This window comes from Dendrobates tinctorius, unplaced genomic scaffold (assembly GCF_039654945.1).
Source record: "Dendrobates tinctorius isolate UK_male_01 unplaced genomic scaffold, ASM3965494v1 ptg000196l, whole genome shotgun sequence".
In the NCBI taxonomy this organism is placed as follows: domain Eukaryota; kingdom Metazoa; phylum Chordata; class Amphibia; order Anura; family Dendrobatidae; genus Dendrobates; species Dendrobates tinctorius.
In genome coordinates this window covers 1,704,294-1,725,000 of record NW_027361863.1, presented here as the reverse complement: position 1 = coordinate 1,725,000, position 20,707 = coordinate 1,704,294, and the positions used below count along the sequence as shown (strand labels likewise).

The 20,707-nt window shown below is 46.8% G+C and overlaps 1 protein-coding gene across 2 annotated transcripts in view; it reads left to right on the top strand.

Annotated features, from left to right (window-relative positions):
• EDRF1 (erythroid differentiation regulatory factor 1) overlaps positions 1–20,312 on the top strand; it is a 157,276-nt gene extending 136,964 nt beyond the window's left edge. For both annotated transcript variants that reach the window (XM_073552777.1, XM_073552778.1), the window contains 4 exons: positions 1,068–1,221; positions 3,282–3,397; positions 16,095–16,243; positions 18,744–20,312. In XM_073552777.1, the coding sequence (XP_073408878.1) occupies positions 1,068–1,221; positions 3,282–3,397; positions 16,095–16,243; positions 18,744–18,915 (591 nt within the window). In that variant the 3' untranslated portion in view covers positions 18,916–20,312. The remainder of the gene's footprint in view (positions 1–1,067; positions 1,222–3,281; positions 3,398–16,094; positions 16,244–18,743) is intronic.
• Positions 20,313–20,707: the final 395 nt, after the last annotated feature.

Below are 20,707 nucleotides of genomic sequence, written 5' to 3'. Positions count from 1 at the left end.
GATCCGTTTCTTGGACAGATCCGCCGCCAGTGTATGAAATTTAAAGAAACATAATTCGAGAGAGAGAGAGTGTTTTCTTTCCCATGTGTCAGACCGGCGTTTAGGCTTAAATTATATGAATAGAAGCTTTTCCGGGCATGCGCACTTTAAAAAAAGCGGGTCCGCCACAGTGAAAAAAAGTTACTATGTCCGTCTACTCCGCTTGGTGGGCGCTGAAATACCAACGGATCCGTTAAATAACGGATGCAACGGATGATCATCCGTCACAATCTGCCACTAATGCAAGTCTATGAGAAAAAAAACGGATTCCGCAAAAAAAAAAAAAAAAAACGGATCCGTTTTGTTTTCAAAAAAGGGTGGAATTATACTGGCGTCTATAAACTGATGTGTGAAAGAGGCCTAATAGGGAGGAAAAGAAATGTGGAGGAGGGCTAGCAATAAATTGTATTATCCAAGGGTACCCTGTTCATTATATATAAATCAAATGCAAAAAGGTACGATATGCTAAGGCTAGTTTCACACTAGCGTTTGGAGGCGCAGCGTACGCTCGCCGTGAAGCTCCGCCCCCTGCCGCTGCATGTGACCTGCGTACCCTATCTTTGGCATTGGGTATGCAGGCCGTGTGCAGGTATGCTTTTGCCGGCGCGTGCGCTCTTTTGACGGTGCGCCGACCGCACCAAAATACAACATGATGCGTTTGGCGCAGGTCGGAGCACCATCAAAAGGGCGCATGCGCCGGCAAAAGCATGCCTGCGCACGGACTGCATACCCAATGCTAAAGATAGGGTACGCAGGTCGCATGCAGCGTCATGCGCCCATAGGCGGAGCTGACCGGAGGAGGCGCGGCAGGGGGCAGAGCTTCACGGCTAGCTAGTGTGAAACTAGCCTAAGGCGTTTCACCTTATTGCTTTCTCAAGGGGAGGAAGACACTCATTTGCATCAGCGCTGTGGCCAGTAATTATATCTACGTACCGTAGTTAGAATAGATTGGCAGTGATAAAATCATAGTGTAATGCATTCCTCTCTACCGACTCCTGGGAATCTAATAGCGCCTGGTCTTATTGCAGGTGGGCGATGAACACTTGAGGAAGCAGCATCGGCTCATGGCAGATCTTCATTATAGCAAAGCAGCGAAACTCTTCCAGCTTCTGAAAGACGCTCCATGTGAACTGCTCAGGGTACAGCTAGAGCGAGTGGCCTTTGCGGAGTTTCAGATGTCCAGTAAGTGCACCTTTTACCTGTTTAACACTATCCGTTACGCGGGGTCTTTTGGTTTGGTAATGGAGCTTTGCAGGTGAAATTTTACGACTGTACCGCAATACCACACATATCACACGTCTGCACGTTTTTTTGTTTCCTCCTCCAGATCAGAAAAAGATTGGGTACGTTCAGACATGACGTGTGGAAACAACGCTGATAATTAAATCATTTTTTTTTTTCACTTATTTAATAGGGAGCAGAGGACTAGCAAATGGTTCCCAGCTCTCTGATCCCTCTGGATAGGTGATAACAGGGTTTGTTGTGCGCAGACCCCCTAATAATTGTTTGATGGGGCCTTTTTAGAGCATAGAGAAGGAGTTTGTCGCTTTAACCATTGCAGTTGGGTTAGGTGAGGTTTCTGGTGTTAGTGTTTGGCAGGTTCCTCTTACGTGCAGTAAACAATACAGTGAGTGACGCGCTCATTTTGCAGAATGCGTGACTCGCATGAAAATGACAACTTCAACAAAATCCTTTTTCCCCCCTCACCCGCTGTAATTTGCACTGTGGTTGCGCGCTGCCGCCAATGTCTGCGGCGGGTGTCCTGCCAGAGGGCATTATACGAGCAGATGTACAGGCAGCATGTGTGGAACATGCAAACAAAGATGCTCATTACGATAAAACCTCCGCACACGGGTGGCTCCTGACCCTGGGAATTAGAAACCTGCAGGCTGAATTTACCCAAAATGTGCAAATCCGATTAATTCAACTGAAAAATTGTTTTGCTGAAAGAAAGGAGTATAAAAAAAAAAAAAAAGTAAAGGGGCTTTTCTGCTCAACCTGGTTCACACTTCATGCCAAATAGTGTCAGTAGCGCAGCGCCGGTCTAATCCGCAGAATTGGTGACAGGTCCTGATATGAAATGTGTCTGCTATGAAATTGGGCTGCAAACACGAACGCCGCGCTAAGTGGATATACAAACACTTGGAAAATGCTGAGGGCTTAAGCTGGAAATACAGAAGCTGTTATAACATGAAGCAGGGACAGCCGGCCACAAGTTAATGGAAGCTTGTTTGTCCGTGACAATGCTAATGCATTCTCATGCTGACCCCTCCATCCAGTGTAACCACCGCTGAGTCTGATCCTGCACTCCTACTGTACTGATCCTCCAAATCATGCAAGATCCCTCCCCCCCCCGATCCTCCCTTGCCCCCCTCCTCCCTCGCCCCCCCCCCGATTCTTCCTCCGCCCCCGATCCTCCCTCAACCCTTCAATCCTCATTCGCCCCGCATCAGACATTAAAAAGTAGTTCATGTGGTGTGGCAATTCTGTTAGGATCTTCCATCGTTTGCCTATTATTTCTCCACCGCCTGGCGAAGGTTCTTTACAGTAGCTTTGTGGTGCACATTGTTAATAAATTAGTAAGTTTTGTTTTTCTCTTGTTCCTGTCCCCCTCCTCAGTTTTATCCCTCTGCCCTTTTATTGTTGCTATCTGTCTCTCTCTATCCATTTGCTCTCTCTCGCTCACTTTCTGCCTCTTGTTTTGTGAATACTCTCGCTCTCTCAGGGTTGTAACCTCCTCCGTGGCCCTACAACCCTTTGCCGCTTGCTCATTGGCTCTCACGCCCCTCTTGCCGCCCGCTCTGCTACCCCCTTTGCCGCCCGCCCTGCTATCCTCGTGCCGCCTGCCCTGCTATCCTCGTGCCGCCTGCCCTGCTATCCTCGTGCCGTTCGCTCTGCTACCCCCTTTTGCTGCCCTCACTACTACCCCCCTGCTGTCCACTCTACTACCCCCCTGCTGTCCACTCTACTACCCCCCTGCTGTCCACTCTACTACCCCCCTGCTGTCCACTCTACTACCCCCCTGCTGTCCACTCTACTACCCCCCTGCTGTCCACTCTACTACCCCCCTGCTGTCCACTCTACTACCCCCCTGCTGTCCACTATACTACCCCCCTGCTGTCCACTATACTACCCCCTTGCCTTTTAGTGGAAATTTTCCCCCATTATGATAAAATGTTAGTTCTGAAAATCCCTTTCCCTTGGAACTTCTCACTTTGCTCCATATTCTGTAACATTTCCAGGTCAGAGCAGCAGTGCGGGGAAGCTGAAGAGCCTGTACGGAGCTCTGGAGATTATGATGAAAACGCACTGTGCTTTTGTTGTCCTTCATGCAGAACCAGAGTGTGAAAGTGATCAGGTAAGAAGTTTTCTGAGGCCGGAAAAGTGCTGACTGCGGCTTCCTCATTGCATCTAATTAGGACGCCGACTACTAATGTGTCTCATCTGTGCTCCGAATGGGAAACCTTTCCTCTTATTATCATAAATCCCTGCGCTGCTTGTCCACCAACTATCCAGTGCTGAGCGCCGTGCTAGGCTCCATCTGCCCCAATGCTCTACTTATAGGGCAGCCCCTTTACCACGCTGCGTGGGGCAAGTAATGCATTTATTGCAATAATGTAAATGAAAAATAATAACCCATGAGCTAAAGACACCAAAATTATTAGGGAAAAAAATGCATGAATTAATGTGTAAAAAAAGTAAAAATACAGAAATTAATTTAGAAATGACATAATGAATATATACAGAAATTCTATTGCAAAAAAAAAAAAAAAAATTATTTGAAGGGAAAAAAGGAAAATGATGAAAAAATGCATAAATAATTGGAAAAAAAGAGATAAAAAACACAATAATGAGACAGAAGCACAAATAATTTGAATGGTTGAGCGAGAAACGTGTTAAAGCTTTTACACACTTATCTAATAGCCTAGTCTTAAAGGGATTGTCCAGGCATAGAATATTGATGGCCTCACACCAATTAGATAGGTGAAGGTCTGACACCTGACAACGATCAGTTGGTATTCGCACGGACGGCGGCTGGGTGCGATTCGTTGCAGAAAGCGGATCAAAGCTTTATTCATTTTTGTGCAAATGCCAACATTTTTTCAACTTTTTTTTTATTTCACTAGAAAAGAGCTGTGAAGGCTTTTATTAAATCCTGCACGGAGCAATTAAAAAAAAAAAAAAAAAAAAATCATTTTGACCAATTATTTCCAGCTCCTAGCATGCTTTCCAGCAGATGGGGTTCAGGGACAGCTCCCCCATTTTCCCCGTAGTTGGGGTAGAGACCATATGGGGCATTTATTGCCCATCATGTAAGTATGCGACAGATTGGCGTTCAAGTGCCTCGTACGTGGGATGTCACCTGCTCGTGGCTCTTCTTCCTCCCGACAGCAGAGCTGATTCCTTTTAGCACAAGGACAACCGTGTTGATTTTGTGGATCATCTCAAGGGCATTTTTGTCTAAACGATTGTGAAGCTTGTTCCGGGTGACACCGGCTCTGCTGCATTTACCCGTCGCTGCTGTTCTGCACTTGATCAGCATTTTATTAGCCTCTGCAGTGTGTCTGCCTATTTGTCACTTTCCTCTTTGCCTCTGGGAACACGTTCATGAATTTCATTTTGCATCTCCGCAGCAGCGACTTCCTCATCAAGAAAATATACTGTTGGCTCTGTATGCTTGAGCAGATGTAGGCATACATAGACTTGGTATGGAGGAGGAATGCAGATCTCTGCCAGGCCAGCTGTGGTTATCGAGACTCCGAAGGGTAGCCGTACATCCTATTCTCTGGTGTGATCTCATGGCAGCACGCCTTTCCGTCAAAGTTTCACAAATCTTAAAAACACAATGTGCCTAAAATAATAATGCACTTGATAGACTAGAGCCCTTCACTTTTCTCTTTGTGTTCCACGACCATTTGCACTCCATGGTCATTGGGTCATACGCCGCTGTGGTTGCGCATTCAGCATGCCGGAATTAAAAAAAAGATGTAGCTGCAGACCATACGTTGGTGATGACGGGACACATCAGCAGGGTATGGAGGATGCAATATGCAGCCAACATCCCATTGCAGTGACCTAGATCAGAGATGACCCCTTTAGATGCCGCTGTCAATAGAAACCGCTGCATCTAAGGTGTTTGACAGCTGCAGATTTGCCACAGACAAAACCAGACAATCAGAACTTCAAGCTCCCTAATGGGACAAAAGAAAAGTAAAAAAAAAATGATCAAAAAGTTCAACAAAATAATTGGCAAACTGTAATCTGATTATTTCTGCCCAAACTGCGGGCAGCATGAATCAGTCTGGCTGCAAAATTGCAGGCAGGTATGTTTTTCTCTGAAACGCTACAGAGGTCCAGAAAGATTATAATTTTCTACAGTGAGATCTTTAGTCACCTCCGGCACTGGAAAAAACTGGCCACTGGTGGAATTGGTGTCTGGTTATGGTTCCCAGTCAGATCTTTAAGGCTATGTGCACACGTTGCGCATTCTGCTGCGTTTCCGCACCGGTTTTGGCCCTGCGGAAGCGCAGCAGTTCCGCAGACCAAGTACAGTACAATGAAACCCTATGGGTTTTCAAAAACGCTGTGCTCACGGTGCGGTTTTTTCCGCGCGGTTTCGCTGTGGTTTACAAACCGCAGCATGTCAATTGTTTGGGCGGTTTCCGCAGCGGTTTCACACCTTTAACATAGTAGAGGTGTGAAACCGCAGGGCAAAACCGCAGACCAAACCGCAGGAAAACCGCAGGTCACTTTACCTGCAGTTTTACCTGCGGTTCTACGCGGAAAAACCCGCAGGTGATTCTGCACAGTGTGCACATAGCCTTAGGCTACTTTCACACTTGCATTAGGAGGTGCAGCGTACGCTCGGCGTGAAGCTCTGCCCCCTGCCGCGCCTCCTCCAGTCAGCTCCGCCTATGGGCGCATGACACTGCATGTGACCTGCGTACCCTATCTTTAGCATTGGGTGCGCAGGCCGTGCGCAGGTATGGTTTTGCCGGCACATGCGTCCTTTTGACGGTGCGCCGGCCGCACCAAAATGCAACACGTTGCGTTTGGCACAGGATGGCGCACCGTCAAAAGGACGCATGTGCCGGCAAAAGCATACCTGTGCACGGTCTGCGCACCCAATGCTAAAGCTAGGGTATGCAGGTCACATGCAGTGTCATCCGCCCATAGGCGGAGCTGACCGGAGGAGGCGTGGCAGCGGCGGAGCATCACGACGAGTGTACGCTGCGCCTTCTAACGCAGGTGTGAAAGTAGCCTAAGCTGTATTTTCTCTGAAACGCTTCAGAGTTTCAGAAAAATTATAATTTGACAAGTATTTCCCATAGTGAGATCTCTTTTCACCTGCGGTGCTGGGAAGAGCCAGCCAGTGGTGGAACCAAACTAGTCTGTCTGGTCTCTGTCTATGGTCACCAGCTGGATCTTTAAACTATATTTTCTCCAAAGTGCTCCGACTCCTAAAGGCATACCAGGCTCTAATTATGGCTAGCCGTGGTTCAATTTTATAAAAAAAAAAAAAATAGTATGAAATAAAAATTTTAAATAGCTTTAAAAAAAAAAAATAAAAAAATATGGTACTGCCATAATCTTAACCCCCAGTAAAAAAAATAAAATACTACTCATTTAGGGTAAGTAGTAGACATTCCAAATATTTCACTGTATTCATTGCAAAGAATTATATACTCAAGGATGTCTGCAGATTTTACTCCTTCATGATCTTGCGATTTTCATTTTTTCGCTTTTGTTTTTTCCTCCCCTTCTTTCAAGAGCCATGGTTTTTTTTCTTTTTCCATCAATATAGCCATTTGAGAGCTTGTTTTTTTACAAGACAAGTTGTACTTTGAATGACACCATTCATTTTACCATATAGTCTACTGGAAAATGCCGGGGGGGGGGGGGGAATCCAGACACCAAACATGTATAGTTTTTTTTTTTTACCGTAAGTGATGTAAAAAAAGAATCAGAAACTTGTCAGAAACCAAACATTTCTCCTTCGCCTCATTGAGGGACACAGGTACTGTGGGTGTATGCTACTGCCGCCAGGAGGCTGACACTAAGTGGATGAAAAAAAGTTAGCTCCTCCTCCGCAATATACACCCTCGCCTCGATTGCAGGCGGAATCGGTTCTTGCTTAGTGTCCTAGGAGGCACACACGTCTGTTTTTTTTTTTGTTTTGTTTTTTTTTCCCAGACTTGTTTTTTTTGTTTTTTTTTTTGTACTTTCCATGAAGATAAGACAGGGGCAACGGACGCTATTATAATCATAGAATCGTAGAGTTGGAAGGGACCTCCTGGGCCATCTGGTCCAACCCCCTGCTCAAAGCAGGATTCGCTAAATCATCCCAGTCAGATGTCTGTCCAGCCTCTGTTTGAAGACTTCCATTGAAGGAGAGCTCACCACTTCTCGTGGCAGCTTGTTCCACTCATTGATCACTCTAACTGTCAAAAAGTTTTTTCTAATATCTAATCTGTGTCTCCTCCCATTCAGTTTCATCCCATTGCTTCTAGTCTTTCCTTGTGCAAATGAGAATAAAGTTGATCCTTCTACAATGTGACAGCCCTTTAGATATTTGTAGACAGCTATTAAGTCTCCTCTCAGTCTTCTCTTTTGCAAACTAAACATTCCCAAATCCTGCAACCTTTCCTCATAAGACAGGGTTTGCAGACCGGTCACCATTCTGGTCGCTCTTTTCTGAACTTGCTCCAGTTTGTTGATGTCTTTTTTAAAATGTGGTGCCCAAAACTGGACACAATATTCCAGATGAGGTCTGACCAAAGAGGAATAGAGGGAAATAATGACTTCACGTGATCTAGACTGTATGCTTCTGTTAATACATCCTAGAATTGCATTTGCCTTTTTTGCTGCTGCATCACACTGTTGACTCATATTCAGTCTGTGATCTATTAGTATACCCAAGTCTTTTTCACATGTGCTGTCACTTAGCCCTATTCCTCCCATTCTATATATGCTTTTTTCATTTTTATTGCCCAGATGTAGTACTTTGCATTTCTCCCTGTTAAAAACCATTCTGTTAGTTGCTGCCCACTTCTCCAGTTTATTTAAATCTTTTTGAATCCTCTCTCTCTCTTCTCTAGTATTAGCTATCCCTCCTAGCTTTGTGTCATCAGCAAATTTAATCAGTTTACCCTCAATTCCTTCATCTAAATCGTTGATAAAGATGTTGAACAATACAGGGCCCAGGACAGAGCCCTGTGGTACCCCACTTGAGACATTCTTCCAACTGGATGTACAGCCATTTACGACCACTCTTTGGGTCCGATCACTAAGCCAGTTATGAATCCACCTAACAGTTGCCTTGTCCATTCCATACTTAGTCATTTTTTCAATAAGGATTGTATGAGAGACTTTGTCAAATGCTTTGCTGAAGTCAAGATATACTATATCTACAGCATTTCCTTGATCCACCCAATCAGTAATACCGTCATAGAAGGAAATTAAATTAGTCTGACATGACTTATTAGTTACAAACCCATGCTGACTCTGCTTAATCACTTCATTCTTATCCAGGTATTGACATACATGTTGTTTAATAATTTGTTCAAAGATCTTTCCTGGTATAGAAGTCAGACTCACCGGCCTATAGTTGCCTGGGTCCAACTTCTTCCCCTTTTTGAAGATAGGAACAACATTTGCTCTTCTCCAGTCTTCTGGCACTTCTCCTGTTCTCCAAGAATTTTCAAAGATTATGGAGAGGGGTTCAAAAATTTCTTCTGCTATCTCCTTCAGTACTCTGGGGTGTAATTCATCTGGACCTGGAGACTTGAATTCATTTAGGTTAGCTAAGTGTTTCCTCACTATCTTTCTGTTTATAGATATCCTGGATTCTTCTATTCCCTTAATAGGACAGTGAATAACAGTTGATGTTACATTTCCTTTCTGAGAGAAAACAGATGCAAAATAGGAATTTAAAAGTTCAGCCTTCTCAACATCCTGTCTTACCATTTCATCATTTTCATCCTGTAAAAATCCTATAGCATCTTTGACTTTTCTTTTACTTTTGACATATCCCCAAAATCCTTTATTATTGCTTTTGACATCTCTTGCAAGCCTCAATTCATTTTCAGCTTTAGATAATCTGATTTGTGCCCTGCAGGTTCTGCAGACAGCATTATATTCTTCTTTAGATATGCCTCCCTCTTTCCATTTTATAAACATTTTTTTCTTCCTTTTTAGCATGTGCTTAAGTTCTGTGTTCATCCATCCTGGTTTCCTTAAATGCTTCCTATTCTTCCCTCTTTTCGGAATTGTTAACAACTGTGCTTTGAGAATTTCATTTTTCAAGATTTCCCATCCTTCCTGGACATTTTTGTCTTTAAGGATATCCAGCCATTGGATCCCTCCAATTCTCTTTCTGAATCCCTTAAAATCTGCCTTTCTGAAATCTAACCTTGACGTCTGAGTCTTCACAGGTCTTCCGCCTCTAGTTATCCAAAATTCTAAAATAGCATGGTCGCTACCTCCTAGGGTCCCAGCCACTTTTACCTCCTCAACCATTTCCTCCCTGTTTATAAGAATTAGATCCAAGGTAGCAGTTCCCCTTGTTTTCTCCCTTACCTTTTGGAAGATAAAGTTGTCAGCAAGAGAGGATAAGAATTTCCTTGACCTGTTAGTTTTGCCTGAGAGAGATTCCCAACAAATGTCTGGATAGTTGAAATCTCCCATGACAACTAAAGGGTCAACTGAAAAAAAGGGATAACTGAAAGGGTCCAATTTCCCCAAACCAACAACGGGCGAGCACGTGCGGGTGTCGCCTCCACGTATCCTTTCCCGCGATGCGGGACATGATGCTGGACTCGCCCTGACCACCCTAAGGTATCGAAATCCTAGGCTGTACAGAGGCCTACGAATAGTCTGTGCGGCCCCCACTGCACCACCAAGGCTAGACTGCGGTGCTGCAAGGCGGTGGATGGTCCCTCTCCTCATCCCTTGGAGTGAAAGATGGAGCTAGGGTGCCTGCACCGTCCTTGATTTGGATGCAGCCCCCCCTTCCCCCCTAACCTGAGGATCAGCTGGAGCTCCAGGGGTGAGGTGCTGAAGGAGGTGGGCTGGGAGGGCTCCTGAAACCCCCAGGGTCGGCATTCCCCTGGGCAGCAGCAGCGGTCGGGCGCCAGCATGCGCCCCCATAAGCGGTAGCACTCGGCAGCGCAGATCCTGACCAGGCCTCGGTTTCTTGGTGGTCCCGTGTCCGGGCGGGCGCTGTAAAATTTAGTCCCCGGCTTCTGCCAGTACTAGGCTGCGGGCGGAAGTCCCGCCCCCGTGACGCGCATACTTCTGGCGGACCCTCCCCCGGAGCCTCGGGCGGGTGCTGAAAAATCTAGTCGCCGGCGTTAGGCCTTGAGCAAAAGCTCGGCCCATAGGATGTCACCGGCTGCGCCGTCTCTCCCTGCAGGGCCGCCCACACGCCGAGGCGCACCTTTTTGGAAAAGCGTGCAGCGGTTCGGCAGGCTGGACGCCTAAAGGAGATCCAGGACTGGGCACAGGACTGGGGTAAGTGCCAGCCCTGAAGAAGGCCTCCCTCTGTTTTTTTGCCAGAGGCTAAGCAGTGGAACCCTGCAGGCATATCACCTAGCAGGGTCACCATGCCCAGAGCAGCTAAGACGTACACATTTTCTGTATGCTGCATGCACCTCCTGTCTGTCTGCCTTCCCACAGGAAAAATCTGTGAAGTCTTCGAGTCCGAAGTGCCCAGGAGCCCTCCCCTGCGACCGCCCGGAATGGGCTCTGCCTCTGTCGCAGTCTACGGCATTACGAGAGCAATCGAGTCCCTTCAAGCCCCAGATAGGGGCAGGGAAAGTGGCTCACCTGTCTTAGAGGGGTCCTCCACCTCACAGGAGCCTCCGGCCTGCAGGGGCCGCTCTCTCACTAGGCAGGTGCGGGGGAATCGAACCCACACAGCGTCTCCTGGTCCGTCCAGTGCCTCTGCATCCGTGAGCTCTGCCTCTCGCTCGCCCTCGCCAGTAGTCGATAACGAGAATTTGGATTACGACTCGGATGAGCCCCAAACAGCCTTATCGAGGCCGTCAGCCAGACCCTGGGGATTGACAAATAAATCCACCCTGGCCTCAGGGCACAGGGTGTCATTTAAGAGGGTCAAGCAGTCTCTTAGAGTAATTGCCGCTCACCCAGAGTTGATGACATAGAGAAAACGCTTGACGTTTGAGGTGGGTGGAATCCCTGGCGGTAGATCCACCCGTGTCGCACTTGACCTCTAAAGCCCTGTTGTCCATACCTAACGGTTCCTCTATTAAGGATCTCACTGACTGGCTCATAGTGAATCTGGCTCGCTCAGTATTTGAGGCGTCGGATTCAGCACTTTCTCCCTCGTTCGCTGCAACTTGGGTAGTTAAGGCCATGGGCTCTGGGTCTGGATCATTATACAGAGCCTTGCAAGGTATGGACCGGCCTGCGGAGATAGCAGATATTGCTAATCAGGAGGACTTGGCGTGCAGATTTAACCTCCAAGAAGTTCTAACTTCTTTACTTTATCAGAGGGGTGCCCCCGGCCATTCTAGGCTGAGCGTGGCTACATTCGCCTATTTGATGAAAGGTTGGACCAGCTTATTTCTGACCCCACAGGGGGCAGAAGCAGTTTTTCTCCCTCAATAAGGGGTTAAGCAGCTTTTTTCGTCACCTGCTACAGACAAGGTTTCGGTCCTTTCGCAACCCCAGGGGAGCTTCAGCAACCTACTCCGCCGTTGCAGCTTGCCCTAACTAGGACAGAGATCATCAAGTCTCATATGGAGCCAACCCATTGGGGAGAATATGATCCCAACAACCCCAGATCAAGGGGACCTAGATTCCAAGGATCTTCGGCCTAATGGCGCGAGGCAAGTGTCGGGCGACACCAGCAGAGTAGGCGGTCGCCTACTCTGGCCTCGCCATATCTAGCTCTCCTTTGTGCACGACACATGGGTAAGGGAGCTGGTATCCTTGGGGTACGAGTTTGACTTTGTCAAATAGCCCCCATTGAGTTTCTCCGGAAACACGGCGTTGTCATCCTCGGACGGAAGGCAAAAGAGGTCAGGGTTTCTCTTCCGACCTGTTCACGGTCCCCAAAGGGACAGGACTGTCAGGCCCATTCTGGTCCTAAAACTTAAGAACAGATTTGTCAGGATCAGACAGTCCCGGATGGAGTCTTTTCACTCGGTCATAGCGGCCATAGAACAGGGAGAAGGTTTGGCTTCTTGCGACATCCAAGACACGTACCTGTACGTTCCCATTGTCTCTCCACATCAGAAAGCTCTACACTTCTCTATCAGCGGCCTATACTTTCAGTTCGCAGCTCTCCCCTTCGGACTAGCTACCGCCCCTGGAGTGTCCACAGGGGTCAGGGCGGTCGACATGGCCATCCTGCACTCCCGGGGCATAGTCGTCTTGCCTTGTTTAGATGATCTTTTAATTAAGGGCCCCTCATATCGAGCATGCGAGGAGAGCATCAACATCACGCTAGATACTCTTGCCTGCTTAGGGTGATTGGTCAACCTGGAGAGATCATCCCCGGTCCCAGCTCAGAGGAGTTCCCTTTTAAGGATGATCTTCAGCACCTCCCGAGGGTTGGTGATCCTTCCTCAAGACGAGGCCCTAGCTCTTCGGCAAGGAGTCCAGATACTTTGCCAGCCAGTCCCTCATACCTTTCGTCTTTGCATGAGGGTCGTAAGGAAGAGGGTGGCAGCAATAGGATCAATCCCAGTTGCCCAACTCCATCCTCGCCCCCTGCAGCACGCCCTCTAGGCATCATGGGACAAGAACCCGTTCTCACTCGACCACCAGTGCCAGTTGCCCAGGCAGGTCAGATAGGCACTTGGATGGAGGACAGGCAGTTCCTTCCGTCTTCAGGGGAAACCCTTTCCCCCGGACCATGGGTTGGTGGTCACAACCGACGCCGGTTTCCTTGGCTACGGAGCAGCCTTCTTGACTACCATCACGAGGGACGGTGGTCGCCGCAGTCGGCACGCATTCCTATCAACTTGTTAGAAATTCAAGCAGCCCGGCTGGCTCCACTACTTTTTCATCATCCTCTAGCAGGCCGCCCTGTCCGGATTCAGGCGGACAACGCCACGGCCGTGGCTAACATAAATCACCAGGGAAGCACCCGCAGCAGAGCAGTCATGTACGAAGTGACGCACATCCCTCACTGGGCCGAGAGGAATCACTGGGTGATCGGCCATCCACATTCCGGATGTAGAAAGATGGGCGGCAGGCTTCCTCTGCCGGCAAGGTCTTGTGTCCAGGGAATGGTCACTACACCCCGAGGTTTTTTCCGACAGGTATGCCGATGTTTGGGAACGCCGGACGTGGAACGGACCCGCAGGCAAGCGCTGGGAATGCGTTGGTACTGCCATAGAACCAGTATTCGCCTCCCATACCTATTTTCCCCGCTGCCGCTATTCCCAAGGATCATAAAGAGGATCGAGGCAGAAGGAGGTTCCAGTGACGCTTCTGGCCCCAGATTGGCCTCGGCGGGCATAGTACGCAAACCTGGTGCAGCTACTTGCTGGCATTCCCTGGCGACTGCCAGGGCGCCCAGACCTACCGTCTCAGGTCCCGAACTACCACCTGAATCCAGGGGCCCTATGTTTGACGGCTTAGCCGTTGAATCTTGGTTTCTGACCTAGGCTGGGTTCGGACGCAGTATGGTTACTACAATGGTTAGTGCCCAGAAGCCCGCCTCAGTACATATTTTCTACCACACCTGGAGGATTGTCTCTTCATGGTGTCGGGACCACGGTCATTCTCCACTGGGATTCTCTATTCCCAATATTTTGGCGTTTTTTTCCCTGTCCAGCATTGACTCGTGGTTAGCTCTAAGTTCCCTTAGGAGACTAATATCTGCCTTATCCGTCCTGTTCCATCGCAGAATCACTACCAGTCTGCAGGTATGGACCTTCAGCCAGGGGGTCTCACACTTGGTACCCCTCTATAGGACCCCTCGGGACAACTGGGACCTTAACCTGGTCCTAGGCGTTTTGCAGGAAGCTACATCCAAGCCACTACAGTAGGTATCTTTGACATACCTCCCCTGGGAGGTGGTGTTCCTCGTGGTGATAACATCAATCAGGTGGGTCCCGGAGCTGGCAGCTCTATCTTGCTGAGCTCCGTTCCTGATATCTCACAAGGAGAAGGTGGTTCTTAGGCCAGCTCCCCTTTTTCTGCAGAAGGTTGTTTTCTCATTTCGTTTTAATGAGGATATTGCCTTGCCCTCCTTTTTTTCCCGGCACCAGTACACCAGGTGGAAAAGGCTCTTCATATGTTAGACCTAGGTAGAGCTCCCAGGAGGTACGTGTCACGGACGGCATCCTTTCTTCAGACAGACACGATGTTAGTGCTCCCTGAGGGTCGCAGGAAGGGACTTGCTGCCTCAAGAGCGACCATAGCCAGGTGGATTCGGCTGATGATTCAGGAATCCTACCGCACCGAAGGCGCAGCTATGCCAGCAGAGATCAGAGCGCACTCAACTCGAGCAGTGAGCGCCTCGCGGGCTCTTCGGCACCAGGCATCGGTGGAGCAGGTAGGCAAGGCAGCAATCTGGTTCAGCCGGCACATATTCTCCAAACATTACAAATGTCCATACGCTGGCTTCAGCACATGCAGCCTGGGTAAAAGGATTCTCCAATCGGTGGCGCACCCTCACACAGTAGGTGCGTGTAGCTTGGACCGATAAGTCAACTCCCAACCAGGGACTGCTTTAGGACGTCCCACAGTAGCTGTGTCACCCAATGAGGCGAAGGAGAAACATGGATTTTTGTGATAAACTCACCGTATAATCCTTTTCTCCGAGACGCTCGTTGGGGGACACAGCACCCACCCTGCTAGCCAATTGGCTCCTTTTTGCTTATTAATAGGTATTTATGATACCAGGTGGTTTTTTCTAGACATGTTACCTACATTGAGGCTGATTTTGTCTTGTAGATCTCCTACTGCTTTTGCACCGAACTGATTCCGCCTGCAATCGAGGCGAGGGTATATACCTCGGAGGAGGAGCTAACCTTTTTTTCATCCACTTAGATGGCGGTAGCATACACCCACAGTACCTGTGTCCCCCAATGAGCGTCTCGGAGAAAAGGATTTTATGGTGAGTTTATCACAAAAATCCATGTTTTGCTTACATTGCCAGTTTCCTAGACCCGTAGCGTCTCCATTTTTCGTGATCAGGGGCTGGGTAAGGGCTTATTTCTTGCGCGCCAAGCTGATGTTTTTATTGGTACCATGTTTTGACCGCCTCTTAATGCATTTTATTGCAAAGTTGCAGTGGCCAAAATCCCCCCATAATTCTGGCATTTTGATTTTTTTTTTCTTATTATGTCATAAATGTACATCACATGTCGTGAAGGGCTACTGTTTTGTTTTTTTGTGCCATGTAGGAATGAGATCTAGTTAAATCTCAGCCACAATTCTGGTACTGTATTAAGCTGAGGATCTTACCTGAGCAAATCATCTGTTGCAGAAAGTATGCAACATTTACATTCTGTGTAAGATTAGAGTCAAACCACATTGATATAAAAATGTAAAAAAAAAGAATAGCTGGTCTTCTTTTTTTAAATCAAACACCTCTTCTCCCAGCAAAAAAAAAAAAAAAAAAAAAAAAAGATTTAATACTGGTGTTAGATGTGTATTAATCAAGTGGCACAAGCTCACAGTACTGGACAAGCCACGGCTTTGTTGCAGCAGCTCTCCCTCCCTCCTACTGCAAGGACTGTTCTTACGAGCGGTGCAGAGCCCGGGCTTTGCTCTAATATCTAGAAATGTGATTTGAGCCAAAAGATATGGAAAGAAAAACTATTAATCCATCGGAGGTTCTTCTGCTGTCACATTGTGCTTTACATTCCGTCCTGCAGAATCCACCAGCGCAGAATGGCCCGGGAATGTAATAAGCCCATCTGCCGCCCATTGATATTCAGCAGCAGAGCAATGTAAAAAGCAATGGTGTCTCATGCGATATTTATTCACCGTCAGCAGAGTATTGCGAAAGGGCAATCAGTCTGGAGAATAACCTGCCTCCTTATGCATCTATACATCCTTCTTTTGCACAGGCTTCGGATGAAGGGAAAGAGCTGGCCACCGATACCCCGGGTAACCTCCGGAAGGAAGAAGTTGTGAAACTTGTGAATATTTTCGAGTCTCGATTGTCTTTCGTCCTTTTACAATTTGTGAAGCTTTTATCTACGAAGAAGAAGAGCAGGTAAGTGGTGAATGCCAGCCCGAGGTACTTAGAAGTTAATTTTGCCGATGGCTTGCGGTGGTAATGATGGTGAAGGACGGGAACACAAACATCAGACTGACTTTTCACACATGAGGCGTAAACTACAGCACGTTGGAGTAAAAAGCATCAAGATTATTAGAAGGGTCTTGTGTCTTAAAATATATGTAGCATTTTATTTGGATGTTAGCACAGCCGGAATTAAAGTCTTAAAATTAGCCCTACAATTTGCCCCAATTTCTGGCAAAATTGTAGTAAATGCAAAGTTAAGCAACTTTACAAATGGTCATCATTAAAACTTTTCTGTTATTTTGCTGCTGTAGAGCTTCTCTAAATGCCTTTCCTAGGCTGAGTGCTGCGCAAAAATGTTACTGATCCGTCTCATGTCCTGCTCATGGTTCTGACATCTCTCTGCTCTCCCCCATTCCTTTTCGCAGGGGTATTTATAACAGTAGGGAGGATGTTGTACACAGATCTTTCTATTGAGACTGGAGAAAGTATGTACAGTAACAGGGAGGGCAGAGAAAACTGGCTGAAGGAAAAAAAAAAAGTGCATAATATGAGTTAGTGAAGACAAGCAGTACCCTGGATACACACTACACACACACACATCTCACATCCAGCCTATATTACAGGGAGAGACACTCCCAGAAATCTGAAACTTGTCGCAAGCTGCATTTCAGTGGTATGAAAATTAATGAATAATTCAGACTGAAACTCAGTGCTGTTTTATTAACTAAAGGTAGCCCCTTTTTCTCCATATGAAAGGTGTCCATCTGGTCAAGGGAACCTTCTAACGTAAACCCCCATAACTGCAGCACATTTACAGTAACCTCCAGCATTCGATCCAAGTCATCTCCTGTATGAACAAGATTTAAAAGCTCATTAGCCGGGTTTAAGCTGAGCCTATAACGCACACGGGCACGAGTTATCCACAAGATGGCAATAGTCACACGCCATATTTCACCCAGTCCCGCGTCGCATCCTAAAGAGATGCTTGTTTAGTGTAATTGTGTAAAACTGGTAATTGTTTCTGCTCTCTGGTGTCATGGTATTTCATCAGCTTAAGGCGTAATATAAGGAAACCTGCACGTCTTTATCTCTTTTATATACGCTGTATTTGCTGCCAGGATCACTAATCTGCAGAGGTAAATTAGTTTTATGTATGGGGCCCTGTCATCAATTCTAAGCGGCTCGCTGTTTGCTATCAAGGCGCACGGAGGAACAGATCAGGGGCCGCAGCAGGAAACCTTCTGCGGCTTCATACATAACCATTGTGTAACACCGAAGCCCCCATACTTCACGTGTTATCTGACTGGTGATCTCTCCTACCTAGAGCATAGGGTGTTTATAATGTTAGATCAATTCCTGGTGGGGAAAAAGGGGGCAATCATCACACTTGGAGGCAGGAAAAAAAGCAAGCCCTAGATATTAGAGCAAGTACTAGCGAAAAAAAAGTTTAAAGGGAGGAAGGGACGTGAAGTTGTTGGAAAGTGTTAAAAAATATATTCTACATGTCTGTTCTTGCCTCACTAAGCAGGAATAGTTGTCATAGTACTAGAAAGCTCGGCTTCTTTGAGTTGGGCTCGTCTTAGAGGAAATCAGTAGGATTAGGAAGTTTTTATATCTAGCATTTTTTAACCCATTAATATTTGATAGGGGTTGCCCTATCCCCTGTTAAGGATGAAGAAATGAGGATCCTAATATTTACTTTGGAGGACCCGTCCTGTCCTGCACTACATTTACAACCCATTGATTTTAATGGGCACTGTGTAATGCTTCATTTACCCTGTGGTGGCGCTGCAGGGAAACCATAAACCTGCAGCTTATAGCTGATCGGTGATGGTTCCGACAGGAGGCTCTTTTTTATATTTTTTATTTAATCTTTTAGAGCATATTGGTAAGGGACCCTTCTTAAAAAGTAAGGATTGTCCATCGTGGAGAACCCCTTTAAATGGTCTCTTTAAAACTGCATATATAAAGGAAATGTAGCCTGTCCACTCACTTTGGACCCAAAGGGACCAGTAAGTTGCCCCCTATCCAATTGATTGGGGATAACTTGAGATTTTGGGAAAAATCCGCTTTAACGCTCACACGATTTTGCAGGTTAACATGACAAACTGCCTGTCCATTACTCATCCGGTTAATAACTTGGCCAATGTTGCATTAGAAAAAAAAATTGGCGATGTTGATTTCTGCCGGCAGAGCAGTCGCTACGTTTGGCCTTTATCCTAATACTATCATCCAGTTTTACCATAAACAAATGATTATTAGGAAATAAAGTTAATAAACTTATCAAAAACTTTACAGACGCGGTCAGACAGGTTTCTCTGAGCGTCATGACAGAAGAGTTGGGAGGACCCCATAGACATCAGATGGTCATCCGGTCCTGCTGAAATACCTCTAATGTGTACGGGGGGCCTTTAGCTATAAGCGCTCGTGTAATGCAGGCACTGACCTGTCTGTGATTTCTGTCTTCCAGTAATCCGGCCGATGAGGAGGCCTCTCTGAAAAACTACAAGCAAGTTTACTCCAGTCTGTTAAGGGCTTCGACCAACAAGTGCTCCACGCTGACCGAGAGACTGAGCGTGCTCATCAGCATCCTGGATCAGCTCACACCAAAGAGCGAGGAGAATGAGACTGTCGTTCAGTAACGACACACCGTACCAAGCGGATGCGCTGTGCCTTGCTTACATTGGAATTGCTGGTCTGTTCCACTTAGCTGCGTTCTTCTCGCCATCGTTCTTATGAAGTGTGAGATCTTCGGGGTGGCTCATCCACACACACTGCCCGGCTGCCACGTGTCGTGTAGAGGATTTGGGAACGTACAGATTGTCATATATTTATTCTTCTTGATAGACATTTGCCCCTGCATTGCTTAAATGGTTTTTCTGGGGGTACAGTGTGCAAAAGGAAAAAAAAATATCGATAGCCGATCTGTAGAGCTGCAGATCCGTCACATTTATATGAGACGTGGCACCAATGGAGCCATAACGCCAGGTAGATGTAACATCTTGGTATTTTAAAAGGATGAATCCCAACATTAAAAGTTATCACCTATCTAGAGGATGGGTAACAACTGGCTGAGCGGTGGAGGTCTTACTGCTGGGACCCTCCTAGATCTGGAGATCAGGGCCCTTTGATTTTTCTGGTGGTCCCTTCAAGAAGAATTCTGCGCCCCATTCTCAAGATTGATGGGGGGTCCCAACAGTCGGACCTCCAGCAATTTGTAAGTTTTGACATATTTTTTGAACGGGTTACAACCTGCAGAGAGTGATACAGTTATGTGAAAAAGTTAGGACACCCCATGTAAATGAGTTTTTTTTTTTAAAACATCTGATTATCTCACCTACGGATGCCATTTGGTCTCTCACTTTTCCATGGAGGATTATTTTAACCTATGCAACTTTTGATGTGTTTCTTAAATGCACAGTTACAGCCTCAAACATTTCTGCCACCATGCTTTACGCTGTTGGTGTCAGATTTATTCTGGTGAAATGCCTTGTGGCCAAATAATGCTCTCTTTACATCTAAACAGAGCACAATAACTCAGGGTGCATGGCTTGGCCCCAATACAACCACCTGTGTGGTAAAATAAGCAGCACGTGGCATCAGACACATACAGTGCCCGTACACACACACTGCCACCTGCTGGCTGTTTTTTGCTGGGGCATGTGGCTTGTACAGGTGAAGCACAATATGGCTGGGGTGCCTTTATTTTTTCATATATCCGTGTGCCGATTTTGGTAAACGTATTTTTCCTATGCAGGCAGAGACCTCTCTGTATAGGACACTCCTTTACGTTCTTCTCAGAGACCCAAATATTCACATGACATTTACTTGCCACGTGTTCCTATTCTTCTGTCGGCCCACATTCAGGTCAGTCATCACCGGGAATAGATGAAGGATGATGGGGAACGAGCCCCTGTCTGCCCAGCACCAGGTACATCCTGGACGCGGCTTCTTAAAGCGATAGTATAAAACGTTTTCTCAACCTGCAAATGTGAATAGCTTGTTATTAAATAAAGTGATAATATTTTATTTATTAAAACCGCAGTGATTGTTGAATATAAGCAAAGATTTTCTGGACGAAGAAGTTCCACAAGAGGTAAGAGGTTTTACCAGGATCTTACACACTAACTTCTTTTTTTCTTTGCAGCTTGCACTTTGCAATCGACTTGATATCCAAAATACTTTCCGTTCTCAAGGACGGGTAAGGGGGGATCTTCTATTTTATTGGTTACTGATCACCTCTCCAGTCGAGCAGCGGCGGCCGGTCTCCTAGGCAAAGGAGCAAAGCAAAACAGCAAAGCTACCTGTTATGATTGGGTCACCGAGGAGGAAAACAAAAACAAGCTAAGCCACAGAAAACCAGAGAGGTTGGTAACTATATGGATTGCAGACCCCTGATCCTAACCACACAACTAACAGCAGCCGTGGAGCGTA